The 18,468-nt window shown below is 42.8% G+C and overlaps 1 protein-coding gene across 11 annotated transcripts in view; it reads left to right on the top strand.

Moving 5' to 3' along the window:
• Positions 1-18,468, top strand: part of LOC106560286 (adhesion G protein-coupled receptor B3) — a 366,901-nt gene that overhangs the window by 215,350 nt on the left and 133,083 nt on the right. For all 11 annotated transcript variants that reach the window (XM_045701052.1, XM_045701056.1, XM_045701060.1 and 8 more), the window contains one exon: positions 17,727-17,853. In XM_045701052.1, the coding sequence (XP_045557008.1) occupies positions 17,727-17,853 (127 nt within the window). The remainder of the gene's footprint in view (positions 1-17,726; positions 17,854-18,468) is intronic.

Genomic DNA, 18,468 nt, shown 5'->3' with positions numbered 1-18,468 from the left:
CTATCCCTTCCATCCTGTGTGTTATATCCTTCATCCTGTGTGTTCTATCCTTCTATCCTGTGTGTGTCTCTCTATCCTTCTATCCTGTGTGTTCTATCCTTCTATCCTGTGTGTGTTCTATCCTTCTGTCGTGTCTTTATTTAAGGCGGATTAAGTGATATGACATGCAACTTTTGAGAGCAATGATTTCTCTGTATCACATACCTGATTAAGCTAACCGCAACACCAATTCAAAAGTCAGCACCACGGAAGAACGCTTATAGAGCCGTTATCTTCCTAATAAACTTTTAAAATACTTTGTAATATTTTACATCGACAAAAGGTCAATATTAACCCTTGTTTTATTTTCAGTCTCATAATGAAAGTTGAAAATTTTGGTTATCTTCACGAACTCCTGGCTACTTGCTGAATCAGCAATACAAAATTGGCTTTAATTATTTATTTAATAAATACCTAACTAATCACACAGAATTACAAATACACAGAATACAATGATGTTATATAGAAACGCCCCGGTAGACGGAACAGACATGACGGCTACACAAAGGAAAGGGGGTTATTTGAACAAAGAGTTGTAAAGATTGAGAACAGAGAAACAGCAGGCTATGCTATCGTAGACATTATCTTATGCATTCTAAATTACCGCCTACTTGGAAAAGGAAAATGCAATAAATATTTACTCTGAGCTGTCGCTTCGGTAGATTGGTCGTAGATGCTGGCCGGGTTGGCCAACAGATCTCCTTGTTTTCGAAGAATGTCAATGGTGGCTTTATTGATACGCGGTAATCTTCGTCAGTTGTTAGATCGATCCGCCTTCGGCCCTTTCCAAGCCCATTTAGCAGCGGCCGCCACACTTAACTGCCAGGAAGTAGCACTTCTGTGAAGTAATATTTAAAGTTCATGGCCAGTTCACACTTAGAGTTTTCAAATGTGTTGCCGGGTTCTGTACTTGACATGTGTTCCCTTCTAACGGGAGGCTGCAGACCTCCCGTACTGGAACCAACGGTTATCTTTTCAACAAAGGATTATATATAGTGGAGAGGGGGAGGGAGGTGTTTCATCTGCTTATAACCCCTGTCTCTTCACAGTACAGCACTGATCTATAAGGTCACTTTCCTTATGAAACCGCAATTCTCTTCATTCGAAGCTAAAATTGTACTTTCATCTCCTAACAAACATTTTCACATCAAACATTTCAATTGCATAACAATTCCATGACTCTGATAATTAGAGGCAGTCCAGATACAGTTTATGTCAAACCTCCATTTCAGTCATAATGTCTCAGATGAGACAACCAAACTGACATAATACTCATTACGCTCCCAAGCATATTTCCAATCATTTCAATAATGGAACAGGGTACCTTTCCTAATGTTTGATGTCTCTAGACTTCTCTATATTTAACACAGGCTATTCAAGTCCTTCAGTAGATTCATAGAGAGGGGCGGTAAAAGGTATTTATGGGGTCATAAACCTTACCAGCAGGCCAACGGCCATGACACTTCTATCCTCATCCTGTGTGTTCCATCCTTCTATCCTGTGTGTTCTATCCTTCATCCTCTGCTTCTTGTCAGCCATCCTGGCCAGTGTAAGGTTAATTGGTATTGTAGTTTGGTCAGACGTGGCAGAGGTGGCCTGCTTATGTGGTTCGGGGGTGGTGTGTTTGCTGAAGGGCATTTGATTTAAGTATTCGGGGTTTTTGGGCACTGTTTGGTTTTCATGTATTCTATGTTGAGTCTAGTGTGTCTGTTTCATGTTTGGTTATCAGTTGGGACTTCAGTTGAAGGCAGGTGTCATTTCAATTTGCCTTTGATTGAGAGTCCCATATATTAGGTGTGTTTGCAAAGCTTGTCATTGGTGGAAGATTGTTCCGTTTAGTGTGTGTCAACGTTACAGGACTGTCAGTTTATCGCTCGTTTCCTCTTTTTGTTATTTTTGTGTTCATTTTGGAGCCACAATGTTCAAAATGAACAACCTATGTCTGCTGCGCTTTGGTCCTCCTTCACCGATTTACCAGCCAAAGTGACTTCTATCTCTTACCACTTGTGTTCTATCCTTACTATCCTGTGTGTTCTATCCTATCTTGTGTTCCATCCTTATATGACCGTTTCAATCATTCTATCTGTTTCATACTGTGTGTTCCCATCCTTCTACCATCCATGTGTTCTATCCTTCCCTCCTTATTCTGTGTGTTCATCCTAGTCATTCTATCCATGTGTATCCTCTTTCTTCTATACTGTGTGTTCTATCCTGCTGAGAGGCAATAACTTTACCCAGAGGTAGAGGCACCGGTTGCATGTTAATATAATGATTTAGAAGACGCTCTCACGCAGAGCCGACTTACAAATTGGTGTATTCACCTTATGATATCCAGTGGAACAAACCACTTTACAACAGGTACACCCATATCTTTTGGGGGGTTAGAAGATTATACCTTCCCAGAGTATTCAAAGAGGTGGGGTTTGTGTGTCTTGGAAGGTGGTAAAGATTGACTCCACTGTCGGCGCCGTGAGGACTTACGACCACTGGGGTGCCAGAGCAGCCGGCAGTTTTGACTGGGCCGAGCGAACTGTGCTTCCGCAGAGGCAGGGCCAGCAGGCCAGAGGTGGATGAACGCAGTGCCCTTGTTTGGGTGTAGGGCCGATCAGAGCCTGAAGGTGCGGAGTGCCGTTCTCACAGCTCCGCAGGCAATCACCATGGTCTTGTAGCAGATGCGAGGCATCAACTGGAAGCCAGTGGAGTGTAAGCGGAGGAGCCGGAGTAGACGTGAGAGAACTTGGGAAGGTTGAACACCAGACGGGCTGCGGCGTTCTGGGATGAGTTGTGGGGTTTAATGGCACAGGCTGGGAGCCCCGCCAACAGGGAGTTGCAGTAATCTAGACGGGAGATGACAAAGTGCCTGGATTAGGACCTCGCTCGCTTCCTGTGTAAGGCAGGGTCGTACTCTGCGAATGCTGTATAGCGTGAACCTACAGGATCGGGTTACCGCCTGTGTTCCCGTGTTCACTGTGTGACTCTTCCTCGATGCCACCTAGGGCACAACTGTAGGACAGCGCATCAAGGTGGAGAATGGAGCATCTCTCTCTCCTTCTCCTCTCTCTCTTTTCTCCCTCTCTCTCTCACTCTTTGCCTCTCTCCTTCCCTTCTCCATCTCTCTCCTCCCCTCTCTCTCTTTGATCCTCTCTCTGTCCCATCTTCTCCTCCCTCTCTCTGGGGCACACCTATAGGACAGCTCAGCCCAGGTGTACCCCCACCACCCTCTCTCTGGGGCACACCTATAGGACAGCTCAGCCCAGGTGTAACCCCACCACCTCTCTGGGGCACACCCCGGACAGCTCAGCCCAGGTGTATCCCCCCACCACCTCTCTTGGGGCAACACCTATAGGACAGCTCCAGCCCAGGTGTATCCCCCCCACCACCCTCTCTCTGGGGCACACCTATAGGACACTCAGCCCAGGTGTAACCCCCACCACCCCTCTCTGGGGCACACCCCCATAGGACACTCAGCCCAGGTGTAACCCCCCCCACTCACCCTCTCTCTCCGGTTTACACCTATAGGACAGCTCAGCCCAGGTGTATCCCCACCACCACTTCCTCTCTCTGGGGGCACCTATAGGACAGCTCAGCCCAGGTGTATCCCCACACCACCCTCTCTCTCGGGCACACCTATAGACAGTTCAGCCCAGGTGTATCCCCCCACCACCCTCTCTCTGGGGGCAACACCCTCATAGGACAGCTCAGCCCAGTGTAACCCCCACCACCTCTCTGGGGGGCACACCTATAGTACAGCTCCCAGCCCAGGTGTATCCCCCACCACCCCCTCTCTCTGGGGCAACACCCTATAGGACAGCTCAGCCCAGGTGTACCCCCCCCACCACCCTCTCTGGGCCACACCATAGGACAGCTCAGCCCAGGTGCCCTTCACCACTCTCCTCTGGGGCACACCTAGAGGACAGCTCAGCCCAGGTGCAACCCCCACCACCCTCTCTCTGGGACACCTATGAGACAGGCTCAGCCCAGGTGCACCCCCCCCACCACCCTCTCTCGGGGCACACCTATAGGACAGCCCAGCCCAGGTGTAACCCCCACCACCCCTCTCTCTGGGGCACACCTATAGGCACAGCTCAGCCCAAGGTGTAACCCCCCACCTCTCTCTGGGGCACACCTATAGGACAGCTCTCAGCCCAGGTGTAACCCCCACCCTCTCTCTGTGGGCACACCTATAGGACTAGCTCAGCCCAGGTATCCCCCCCCACCACCTTCTCTCTGGGGCACAATTCTTATAGACAGTTTCAGCCTAGGTGTAACCCCCACCACTTTCTCTCTTGGGCATAATTCTATAGGACAGCTCAGCCTAGGTGTAAACTCCCCTACCACCCCCTCTCTCTGGGGCACACCTATAGGACAGCTCAGCCCAGGTGTATCCCCCCCCACCACCCTCTCTCTGGGGCACACCTATAGGACAGCTCAGCCCAGGTGTATCCCCCCCACCACCCTCTCTCTGGGGCACACCTATAGGACAGCTCAGCCCAGGTGTAACCCCCACCACCCTCTCTCTGGGGCACACCTATAGGACAGCTCAGCCCAGGTGTAACCCCCACCACCCTCTCTCTGGGGGCACACCTATAGTACAGCTCAGCCCAGGTGTATCCCCCCACCACCCTCTCTCTGGGGCACACCTATAGGACAGCTCAGCCCAGGTGTATCCCCCCCACCACCCTCTCTCTGGGGCACACCTATAGGACAGCTCAGCCCAGGTGTAACCCCCACCACCCTCTCTCTGGGGCACACCTATAGGACAGCTCAGCCCAGGTGTATCCCCCACCACCCTCTCTCTGGGGCACACCTATAGGACAGCTCAGCCCAGGTGTAACCCCCCCACCACCCTCTCTCTGGGGGGCACACCTATAGTACAGCTCAGCCCAGGTGTATCCCCCCCCACCACCCTCTCTCTGGGGCACACCTATAGGACAGCTCAGCCCAGGTGTATCCCCCCACCACCCTCTCTCTGGGGCACACCTATAGGACAGCTCAGCCCAGGTGTAACCCCCCCACCACCCTCTCTCTGGGGCACACCTATAGGACAGCTCAGCCCAGGTGTAACCCCCACCACCCTCTCTCTGGGGCACACCTATAGGACAGCTCAGCCCAGGTGTAACCCCCCCCACCACCCTCTCTCTGGGGCACACCTATAGGACAGCTCAGCCCAGGTGTAACCCCCACCACCCTCTCTCTGGGGCACACCTATAGTACAGCTCAGCCCAGGTGTATCCCCCCCACCACCCTCTCTCTGGGGCACACCTATAGGACAGCTCAGCCCAGGTGTAACCCCCACCACCCTCTCTCTGGGGCACACCTATAGGACAGCTCTTATGTTGGAAGAAGTGATACTTGTCAAACAGGCTCTGTACATATAAACAGACACTTGAGGGTTGTTTGCCTACATTTACCTTGCCTGCTAATATATCTACTTCCTGGTAGGGAAAATTGACCACAATGACGTTACTTGAACAATCTTTCAACCAGTTCTGGTTTTAATCATGTTTTAATGAGGTCATTTCAACGTTGCACCGCTGGGGTATACAGTATCTATCATAGGTGACATACAGTATGATCCCTGTGGGATAATATATAACATTCTACAGGAATTCAGATTTTACATCTTCCAGTACAAAATAGATTATGATCCCTGTGGGATAATATGTAACATTCTACAGGAATTCAGATTTTACATCTTACAGTACAAAATAGCGGCAGTTATTCTCAGCAGCCCCATTTTGTAAATTGAATATGGCTGCTTTTTAATTTTAATAACTCTAAAATGTGAAAATGGTACTGTGCTTCTGCTGCAATATGAGTTACAGCGAGAGAAATGGGTTATCTTCTCCACTCAGTGGCAGATAAGAAAACTAAAGCACATTCAACCAAATTAAATTCCTATTGAATCAGGGGCCACACAACTCTCTGGTCTCTTGGGAATAATTGGAGCTTTTTGAATAGATTCAGGTCCAGTAGTATTTCTCCTGTCGGCTGAAAGAGTTTAAGGGACAGCGACTGTGAACCAGGGGAACGTCACTTGGAGGAGAATGTTATTACAACTGGAATTGACAAAACACAAGTTGGTTTCTTGGCAACAAGCTTGTCCAAGCAAAGTAGAACTCATGCATAATTCATAACAATCTAATATATTTGTTTGTGTTTTGTTTATTCTTGTCATCAGTAATCTGTTTGTCTGATGGTTTATGTGTAAATCAATTAATTTGTTGGTTAACATGTGTACCCAGCAAAGGGAACCAACATTCATTTGTGCAGGAAAACAGTTAGAATACATGAGTGTATGTATTATACCCCCCAATCCTGTCCTCTGCATCTGGTATGCGTGATCATGCATGCCTAAATTATGATTTGCCGTCATTTTGTGTAAAGGGTTGTCAAATACAACAGGCATGGATAATCAGAAAAAACATGATGATTAAGCAAAGGGGAATACAAAAAAAGTCTAACAAAAAAGTCTAACAAAAAAGAAGTAGTTTGTCTTTCCAATAAGTTTTCCTCCTGAATACTTTCCTCCTGAATACTTTCCTCCTGAAGAGATTGCATCTGTAACATTGGAACATCACCACTCCCATAACACAGGACTGAAACCATGGCAACCAATGCTGTCTAAAGCATGTTAAAGTCTTTGTATCCAAGATATTTACCAAACAGAGACTAACGCTGACTAACATAAGTAAGGAAGATAGACTCGGGTTTCTCCTGCTAAGGGGGAGATACTTTTCCATTTCCTGTTTGTTCTCTGCTCCACTGCATAGACAGGGCTGGATTAAGAAATCATGGGCTCAGGTCTTTGTTTTGTTTTTTACACCACACAAATACAACGCAATTATTGGCTATTCTGACACTGACAAACTGAGATCAGTCTGGTCTCGAATTCAAACTAACAATATCTCAGGCCAATGAAGCAAAACAATATTAAAAAGTCAAGTATTCACAGCCCTTGACTTTTTCCAAATGTTGTTGTGTTACAGCCTGAATTCAAAAAGGGATTACATTCAAGTTTAAGTATTCAACCCCTTTGTTATGGCAAGCCTAAATATGTTCAAGAGTAAAAATTTGCTTCACAAGTCACATAATATGTTGCATTGACTCACTGTGTGTGCAATAATAGTGATTCACATTATTTTTTTATGACTACCTCCTCTCTGTACCCCACACATACAATTATCTGTAAGGTCCCTCAGTCGAGCAGTGAATTTCAAACACAGATTCTAATGCCTCGCAAAGAAGGGCACCTATTGGTAGATTGGTACATATAAAAAAGCAGACATGGAATATCCCATTGAGCATGGTGAAGTTATTAACTAAACTTTGGATGGTGTATCAATACACCCAGTCACTACAAAGATACAGGCGTCCTCAGTTGCCGGAGAGGAAGGAAACTGTTAAGGGATTTCAGTGGTGACTTTAAAACAGTTACAGAGTTTAATGGTTGTGATAGGAGAAAACTGAGGATGGATCAACAACATTGTAGTTACTCCACAATACTAACCTAAATGACAGAGTGAAAAGAAGGAAGCCTGTACAGTATAAAAATATTCCATAACACGCATCCTGTTTTCAACAAGGCACTAAAGTAACAGTGCAAAAAAACTTTTTGTCCTGAATACAAGCTGTTATGTTTGGAGCAAATCCAGTACAACACATTACTGAGTACCATTCTAGGTATCCCTTTTCCCTTTCCTTTCCCTTTCTCCATATTTTCAACCATAGCGGTGGCTGCATCATTGTTATGGGTATGCTTGTAATCGTTAAGGACTGGGGAGTTTTTCAGGATAAAAAAGAAACGGAATGGAGATAAGCAAACTTGGTTCAGTCAGCTTTTTTACAGACACTGGGAGATGAATTAACCTTTCAGTAGGACAATAACCTAAAACAAAAGGCCAAAATCTACACTGGAGTTGCTTACCAAGAAGATAGTGAATGTTCCTGAGTGGCCGAGTTACAATTTTGACTGAAATCTGCTTGAAACTCTATGGCAATACTTGAAAATGGTTGTCTAGCATAGGCTACTTGTGCCTTTTTTAAATTGATATAGTTCTGTTCTTGTCTATGAATGTTCTGTATTATGTCATGTTTCATGTTTTGTGTGGACCCCACGAAGAGAAGTTGCTGCTTTTGCAACATCTAAAGGGGATCCTCATAAAATATCAAAAATACCAAAGATAGGACAGGAAAGGGTAGGACAGGACAGGAAAGGATAGGACAGGAAAGTATAGGAAAGGATAGGACAGGACAGGACATTGATAGGAAAGGATAGGACAGGACAGGACAGGACAGGATGGGAAAGGACAGGACAGGACAGGATGGGAAAGGACAGGAAATGAAAGGACAGGACAGGAGAGGATAGCAGGATATCCACTAAGGCATCGCCTCACTATGACTACAGTCATGGACACCCTCAGTAAGAGAGACATTCAGACAGGTGCAGAGAATCCAGATGATAGATAGATACCAGCCACTGTTGATTCACCCCGAGTCCAAACGTTGCACAATAAAACTGTGGGTGCAATCAACAGTTTGCAGGTCATGCTGTCTGCCCTGAACGACATATGTGTGCGAAAACATTGCATTGTACATCTGTGTACTTTATGGGTCCATTAACTCCACAAAATTGTAACCCTCAAACAGTTCCAGCCAACTGATCAAAAAGGCACACATGCTACTGCTACCACCATGGTTTACAGTAGCTGGTATAGTAGTGCACTATATAGGGAACAGGGTGCCATTTGGGACACAAACCACTGATCAAAGTTTTACATTGATTACATGGACATTATTAATACAGACCCTGTTCTGTGTGGGTTTACATTGATTACATGGACATTATTAATACAGACCCTGTTCTGTGTGGGTTTACATTGATTACATGGACATTATTAATACAGACCCTGTTCTGTGTGGGTTTACATTGATTACATGGACATTATTAATACAGACCCTGTTCTGTGTGGTTTACATTGATTACATGGAAATTATTAATACAGACCCTGTTCTGTGTGGGTTAAGTGCATCATTAACTGTCTGTGATTGGCTGATGAAACGTTGGTTATACGTGTGGTCAAGGAGCCGTGGTCTGAATGGTGCTGTCCACTACCAAGGCACCTGACTCTGTCACGCTATTAGAAGGGATATCATGTCTGATGGCAGAGTATTTATCAAGACGAGTCCCAAATGCCATTTGGAATGCACACTTAGTACTCATCAAAACCAGACCATCTATGTGGCATGCATTCTCCCCTCCCCTTCTCGTGTGCATTGTATATGCATACAGATCTTAATTTGATCACCCTGATGCAGGAGAAATTTCATGCAATGTAGGAAATGTATAACGTCTAATGTATTTGAGGTTTAAAAAGGTTTGTAATTTCCATTTTGAAATGTCAGACTTGATTTTCCCTTACGAAAATATTAATTCATTATTATCCACATAATAATTCAAATTTCCTGTTGCAGCAGGATTATTTTCAGCCTCCAGCAAACTGGTTTAAATTAAGATCCTACATCTGTATGTCCACTATGGTCATTGTTTTGTATGTAGTATTTTATTAGGATCCCTATTAGCCAGTGCTAAAGCAGTAGATACTCTTCCTGGGGTCCACACAAAACATGAAACATGACATAATACAGAACATGAGTAGACAAGAACACCAGAGGGACAGAACTACATACATTTAAAGCAAGAACACACACTTTCATACATGGATGCCTTCATAATCATGTGATTCATACTGGACTGAATGTAAGTGCAACACACCAACATGGAAACAAGGAGGTGGGTTGCAAATAGGCTGACACACCAGGATCGAACCCAGGTCTGTAGTGATGCCTCTAGCACTGTATTGCAGTGACTTAGCACGCTGCGCCCCTCAGGATCCCAACTTTGTTTCGCTAAATTCCCCTGACGTGAATAAATCGATATTGTTTCTATAGTTACCACCCATAATGGGTATCCTGGGGTAAAGTATTGCATTTGCCAGCCACTATGGGTTTCATTAGGTAAAATGCACCGTTCATGAACATGAAATAACTAGGCCTTGTTACAGTCTATCGCCCATAACGAGTTAGCTGAGATATAGTGTAACTTGTTATAGTCTACCTACCATGGAGAGTTAGCTGAGGTGCAACGGGTTGCAGTGTACCACCCATGGAGGGTTAGCCGAGGTGCAATGGGTTGCAGTGTACCACCAATGAATGGTTATTTGAGGTGCAACGGGTTGCAGTCTACCACCCATGAAGGGTTATCTGAGGTGCAACGGGTTGCAGTCTACCACCCATGAAGGGTTATCTGAGGTATAGTCCGAGGCTTTGGACCTGCTCATTAAATGAAGAAAGACCTGCTGAATATAAAGCCAGAATCAGATGGGAGTTTCACTAAAGGTCCTCGCTTCCCACTGAGGCTCTCACATCAGCCACCGTGATCAGAGTTAACAGATGTGAACGTAGAACTCTTGAATCGTGTGGAGTTTCCTCCCTCTAAAGTTTCAACTTTATGGTTTCCACCTCAGCAACTTGTCTTACATTTGCACCTTCATTCCCCTACATCACATTCACATCCAGCAGCATTCACCAGTCACGCGTTATAGCGAATATTGAAATATAAAACAATATAGTGTCACGTTTGTCGTAGGAAGGAGCGGACCAAAGTGCAGCGTGATTATCGTTCCACATTTTTATTGAACTGTGAAACTATGCGATACATATAAATAAACTGAATAACAAAACAACAAACCATGACGCAGAGGTGAAACATACACTACCTCAAAGACAATCTCCCACAAACCCAGGTGAAAAGAAACCCTACTTAAGTATGATCTCCAATTAGAGACAACGAGGACCAGCTGCCTCTAATTGGAAATCATCCCAAACAAAACCCAAGATAGAAATACAAAACTAGAACCTAGCAACATAGAAAAACTAGACTAGAACACCCACCTGTCACGCCCTGACCTACTCTACCATAGAAAATAACAGCTTTCTATGGTCAGGACGTGACATATAGTCACTTACTCTAGGCCTATCTGCTAATTGGTATGTACTGTACGTATGCCATCTGTATATGTTTACTATGTGCTCTGAAAACAGAAGCAGACTGCTCATCCCCTATCTAAGTGATATACCCCTAACATAACTCCTCCTCCTGCTGCTCCTCTTCTTCCTCCATTTCCTCTCCTCTCATATGCTCTCTTCTTCTCCTGCTCTCTCCTTCTCCTCCTCCTCTCTCTCACCTCAGACTCATGTTTTGAGGTGAGTGGAAAGACTAATTACATGTCAAAATATCATTGGACTAGCCAAATATAATTAGCAACAGCAGAGTTGTGTCTCCTGGATGTTAAGTACAGGAGAAATGACTTTGGACACACTTTGCCAATTTCTCTAATTTCGGCCATAAGTGGAAGCTGTAAAGCGTGATGACAGTGTCAGCCATCTCAAATGTACTTCTGTGTTAGCTACCTTAAGTGAGGAGACCTTGTGCAATGTTACTGCTAAATACCTGATTAAAAGGATTTGATATCTCTTTGACTGTATCCCAAATGGCACCCTATTCCCTATATAGTGCACTACTTTTCTCCACAGCCCTATGGGCACCCTGGTGAAATGTAGTGAACTACAACAGTTTGTGACTGTGTCCTGTGTCTTGGTTAGTGATTGTTGCCAGACTAGTAGGACTTCCAGGATGTGGAGCAGACAGATATGAGCTTGAATAATGTTCTCATATAGTATTAGATGAGAACATTCAGTAGTTAATGAATTTCAAGGGGGATTAAACTGGGGCACAGACATCTTCAAAATTGTTCATGTGGGCCGTATTTTATTAATTGACAGCTCTAACTGACTCACAATTAAATGAAAGTTGTAGTCTTGTATGATGCAATTCCATTATTCAGGGTACATAAATACCTCCTATACAATCCCCTATACATACATGTAAAACATGGAAATGGTATGTTATTTTACATGTTATAAACCTTGTAAGACATTATGCAGGCTTATACAAGCTTGTAACAAGTTATAAAGCATTATAGATACAAGTAAAGTGGTACCCAAAGTACATTTCTCTACACCCCTTCAGTGTCTGAGTACATTACTTCGTCCTAAATGCCACCCTATTGCCTATATAGTGCACATAGGGAATAGGATGCCATTTGGGACACGTCTTCTACCCCTTACAGTCATGACTAGTGTTACCCTGGGCCATGTTAGGAGTCATTTGAGAAAGAGTCATGGACAACCTTGATGTCAGCAAGGACTTACCAACACATTCATGATGACCTTGTGTAATTTTTCCCCATCTGACTGGTTGATCTATAGGGACAGCAGAGCCATAACATTTGAATGAATTATATTAGTAAAATAATGATGGTTTGACTGTATCACAATAATGTGTGGGTCAGTGCACAGCTATTTATACTGTTGGTCATATTATGCAGATGAATCTGCTCCCACTCTCCTACATTAACTGAATCAGTTTACATTTAAACACTAACTGAGAATCAGTTTACATTTAAACACTAACTTAATTTTTTTATTTATTTCACCTTTATTTAACCAGGTAGGCAAGTTGAGAACAAGTTCTCATTTACAATTGCGACCTGGCCAAGATAAAGCAAAGCTGTTCGACAACATACAACAACACAGAGTTACACATGGACTAAAACAAATATACAGTCAATAATACAGTAGAAAAATAAGTCTATGTACAATGTGAGCAAATGAGGTGAGATAAGGGAGGTAAAGGCAAAAAAGTCCATGGTGGCAAAGTAAATACAATATAGCAAGTAAAACACTGGAATGGTAGATTTGTAGTAGAAGAAAGCGCAAAGTAGAAATAGAGATAATGGGGTGTAAAGGAGCAAAATAAAATAAATAAAATAAATAAATACAGTAGGGGAAGAGGTAGTTGTTTGGGCTAAATTATAGATGGGCTATGTACAGGTGCGGTGATCTGTGAGCTGCTCTGACAGCTGGTGCTTAAAGCTAGTGAGGAGATAACTGTTTCCAGTTTCAGAGATTTTTGTAGTTCGTTCCAGTCATTGGCAGCAGAGAACTGGAAAGAGAGATGGCCAAAGGAGGAATTGGCTTTGGGGGTGACCAGAGAGATATACCTGCTGGAGCGCGTGCTACAGGTGGGTGCTGCTATGGTGACCAGTAAGCGGAGATAAGGGGGGACTTTACCTAGCAGGGTCCTGTAGATGACCTGGAGCCAGTGAGTTTGGCGACAATTATGAAGCGAAGGCCAGCCAACGAGAGCGTACAGGTCGCAGTGGTGGGTAGTATATGGGGCTTTGGTGACAAAACGGATGGCACTGTGATAGACTGCATCCAGTTTGTTGAGTAGGGTATTGGAGGCTATTTTGTAAATGACATCGCCAAAGTCGAGGATCAGTAGGATGGTCAGTTTTATGAGGGTATGTTTGGCAGCATGAGTGAAGGCTGCTTTGTTGCGAAATAGGAAGCCAATTCTTGATTTAACTTTGGATTGGAGATGTTTGATGTGAGTCTGGAAGGAGAGTTTACAGTCTAACCAGACACCTAGGTATTTGTAGTTGTCCACATATTGTAAGTCAGAACCGTCCAGAGTAGTGATGCAGGACAGGCGGGCAGGTGCAGGCAGCGATTGGTTGAAGAGCATGCATTCAGTTTTACTTGTATTTAGGAGCAGTTGGAGGCCACGGAAGGAGAGTTGTATGGCATTGAAGCTCGTCTGGAGGGTTGTTAACACAGTGTCCAAAGAAGGGCCAGAAGTATACAGAATGGTGTCGTCTGCGTAGAGGTGGATCAGAGACTCAACAGCAGCAAGAGCGACATCATTGATGTATACAGAGAAAAGAGTTGGCCCAAGAATTGAACCCTGTGGCACCCCCATAGAGACTGCCAGAGGTCCGGACAACAGGCCCTCCGATTTGACACACTGAACTCTCAGAGAAGTAGTTGGTGAACCAGGCGAGGCAATCATTTCAGAAACCAAGGCTATTGAGCCTGCCGATGAGGATGTGGTGATTGCAGAGTCGAAAGCTTTGGCCAGGTCAATGAAAACAGCAGCACAGTATTGTTTCTTATCGATGGCGGTTACGATATCGTTTAGGACCATGAGCGTGGCTGAGGTGCACCCATGACCAGCTCTGAAACCAGATTGCATAGCGGAGAAGGTGCGGTGGGATTCGAAATGGTCGGTAATCTGTTTGTTGACTTGGCTTTCGAAGCAATTTGGGTCAAGAGTGTCCCCTCTAAAATGAATCAGTTTACATTTAAACACTAACTGAATCAGTTTACATTAAAACATTAACTGAATCAGTTTACATTTAAACACTAACTGAATCAATTTACATTAAAACATTAACTGAATGAGTTTACATTTAAACACTAAGTTTACATTAAAATATTAACTGAATCAGTTTACATTTAAACACTAACTGAATCAGTTTACATTTAAACACTAACTGAATCAGTTTACATTTAAATATTAAATGAATCAGTTTGCATTAAACATTACTGAATCACTTTACATTTAAACATGAACTGAATAATTTTACAATAAAACATTAACTGAATCAGTTTACATTAAAACATTAACAGAATAATTTTACATTTAAACATTAACTGAATCAGTTTACATTAAAAACATTAACTGAATCAGTTTACATTTAAACATTAATTGAATCAGTTAACATTTAAATATGAAATTAATCAGTTTACATTAAAACATTAACTGAATCAGTTCACATTAAAAACATTCTGAATCAGTTTACATTTAAACATGAACTGAATCAGTTTACAATAAAACATTAACTTAATCAGTTTACATTAAAACATTAACTGAATCAGTTTACATTAAAACATTAACTGAATCAGTTCACATTAAAACATTAACTGAATCGGTTTACATTAAAACATTAACTGAATCAGTTTATATTAAAACATTAACTGAATCAGTTTACATTTAAACATGAACTGAATCAGTTTACAATAAAACATTAAAGTAATCAGTTTACATTAAAACATTAACTGAATCAGTTTACATTAAACATGAACTGAATCAGTTTACATTAAAACATGAACTGAATCAGTTCACAGTTTACATTTAACCATGAACTGAATCAGTTTACAATAAATGTCACGTCCTGACCATAGTAAGATGTTATTTTCTATGGTAGAGTAGGTCAGGGCGTGACAGGGGGTGTTTTGTGTTTTTCTATGTTTTGTAGTTCTATGTTTAGGTTCTAGTTTTCTATTTCTATGTTGTTGTTTTTTGGGATGAACTCCAATTAGAGGCAGCTGGTCCTCGTTGTTTCTAATTGGAGATCATACTTAAGTAGGTTTTTTTTTCCCACCTGTGTTTGTGGGTAGTTGTCTTGTGTTTAGTTTTCTGTACCTGACAGAACTGTTGGCTGTTTGTTATTTTATCTTTAGTGTTCTGAGTTAAAATAAATATTCATCATGAGCACTCAACACGCTGCGCTTTGGTCCCTCTCTACGACAGCCGTTACAAGAAAACATTAACTTCATCAGTTTACATTAAAATGATAACTGAATCAGTTCACATTAAAAACATTACTGAATCAGTTTACATTTAAACATGAACTGAATCAGTTTACAATAAAACATGAACTGAAACAGTTTACATTTAAACACTAACTGCCTTTGACTCAGTTATGAGTAGGCCTATCCTCCATAGAGATGACTTGGCAACCTGTTGAGTGCATCCTATGTCTTCGTTGTGAAAAGCTGGTTTACACATGGACATATATATATTTTAAATGTAACGAATTGCACATCAAATCAGCTCATTTAATTTATCTTCAATATTGGCAATTATACCCGTCCCCCGGCCTCAAGCGCGCAGTCATCTCTGACTTCTGCATGCAGTGCGCTGTGCTGGTTACAGGCGGTGAGCTTGAATACTGGTAGGCTACTTTTGTCTCTCTCTGTTATGGACAGAAAAGGGGGCAATTCGAGTGTTTGTTAGTAAGAGGGAGATGTCACCAGCAGAACAAACTTAAATCATGAAAAACAATTTTTGACAGCATAGCTAACTAGCTAGCTAGCTAGCTAACCAGCAGATTTACCTCATAATTCGCTATGATCAGCTAATAGCCACTATTTTCCGTATTTCACTCATCTGTTTCTAGTTAGTCGCTAAAGTCGTCTCCAGGCTCGAATTGTTTGTTTGATAGCAAGCGAGCTGGCAGATGGACGAGATTAGTTAGTAACCTACTACTAGGAATCACTGGCATTAACTTTCTTACAATAACTGAACAGTTTGTATATTATGAGACAGTTTGTATATTATGAATTTCGAGTTATGAATATTAATTAAGAAAGTAGATTTTTAGTGGTTGCCCTTTTCAATTGTGCCACTGCCCTGTGTGTGTGTGCCTGCCCTGTGTGTGTGTGTGTGTGTGTGTGTGTGTGTGTGTGTGTGTGTGTCGGTGTGTCGGTGTGTGTGTGAGGGGATGAAGTGAGGGATTTCATTTACTTACCTTGTTCCTTTCTCATTAAATAATTGTTGCTGGGTGAATAATTTACTTTTCAGCCTATACATTGAAGGATGTTTATAAAAAGATTGCACACATCTAGGTGTTTTTTCTTTTTCATAAAATAACACAAAACATTTTTATTTCACACGGGACATAAAGTTATGTACTTATGTGCCATTTGTTGTCCTTACATTCTTTGTGAAGGTTCGAAGTGAGATGGAGATTTAGGCTACTGGCAGTAAATAGAAGAAACGTGCTTTCCTTTCCTTTCCTCTCCTCTCTATCATTTTACCTGCTATGAGGAGGGGGAGACCGGGAAACGGGCAGCTACCATCCGCGCCGTTTCCGTGGGGTGGAGTACCATTGGTTATGCAATCCTTTTTCCTGAACAGTTTTGCCTACGTTGAACAATACCAATGCTTGCGTTCGGAAATGTTTTAAATACCTTGAACAAATGATAAAGAGCGCAACAGATGTCATCCTAGGAAAATATCAATCCTAGGAAAATATATCCCTATTTTGTAACCTGTGAGCCAACCTCCCTCACCGCTGTTGCAGCAGCAGAGAGGAGCGGAGTATCAATCTCAGGCTGTCCACGGTTTCCAGGGTGACATGTTCCCGTAGGAAACATAAAAACCCCGCTAATTAGAATAGTTCATGAAAAAATATCAACCGAAAAAGAAAGCGACAGTAGCCTAGTAATAATAATAGCCTAAGCATTGACAACGGAAGACAAGAGAACAACAAAATCGTTCCGGAAGATAACCCAGACGCGCTCAATAGGCTATCGCCTAAAGACATACCGGTAAAGAGGATAGTTTCTCTAGAAAAACGTAGAAAAATTGATATGTAGCCTAAGGTTTTTGAAAGCAATTGTTGCGTTTAACCGCCTATAGAGGAATTTAATCAATCAGCACCACCCACGTTTGGACAGCTCCCTTCGTCCCCTCCTTTCTCTCCCTCTCCCTCTCTCAACCTTTTTTCTTCTCCCGGTCGAGCTAAATGCTTATTGTAGCCTGGCGAAATTGCGTGTTGCTACCACTTCCCTATTCGCATTGAGATTTCCGTTATTAGTTTATACAGATTCAATGTTACACTATTAAAGGTTTCATCCGTTCAGATTTGTCCAATCCTGGTGAAAGTGAGAGAGCGCTGGAATTAATGAAACGATCGCATCTCTTCTTCTTGCAGGAACGATTCTTGGGGAACCTGGTCGAGTAAAGGATGTAAAACCGTACTAACCGATGCATCCCATACAAAATGCTTATGTGATCGTGTATCTACCTTCGCCATTTTGGCACAGCAACCAAGAGAAATAGTAAGTAGTGGGATTTTTGTTCTATTCATTTATGGATTAATGCAAAGGAGGGTGCTAGAATGTGCTTCATTGCTTTGCTTTGGTTGGAATTTCAATCGATGTGTTTGTTTCGCCATAATCAGGGGTCCTTCTCTTGTTTAGTGTAGCCTATAGGAGAAGGTGAGTCTCTTTTGATGAATCTCAGTCTGGATCTGCTGTCTAGATGATTTTGATAATGCTCTGCATTGGTGAGCTTGACTGGCTTTGGTGTGTGTGTGTGTGTGTGTGTGTGTGTGTGTGTGTGTGTGGTTACACAGGCCAGTGCATGTTGTTGACTGACTTTAGCCTACAGGTTGTGTATTGGCTCTGCTCATCAATTCATATTCAAATATTACATGTATTGATATAGGTGTTCAATGAGAAGTGTCATGTTATCTTCCAAAAGATTACCGTCACATAATGAACTGGGTCTAATTAGATTGTTTACCATGTCATATTCTGTTTTTTATTTCAAATATTAGCTAGGCTCACATTCCTGTTTGTTACTGATTTATGTGACAGGTAACAGTGCCAGTGATTTGCAACATTATGTTATAAGAGGAGAATAAAAAGGATGAGGGATCGGGGCCCTCACGA

The sequence above is a fragment of the Salmo salar genome, chromosome ssa18, assembly GCF_905237065.1.
Source record: "Salmo salar chromosome ssa18, Ssal_v3.1, whole genome shotgun sequence".
NCBI lineage: Eukaryota > Metazoa > Chordata > Actinopteri > Salmoniformes > Salmonidae > Salmo > Salmo salar.
Note: the sequence above shows the minus strand (reverse complement) of the source record. Positions and strands in the feature narration are given on the sequence as shown.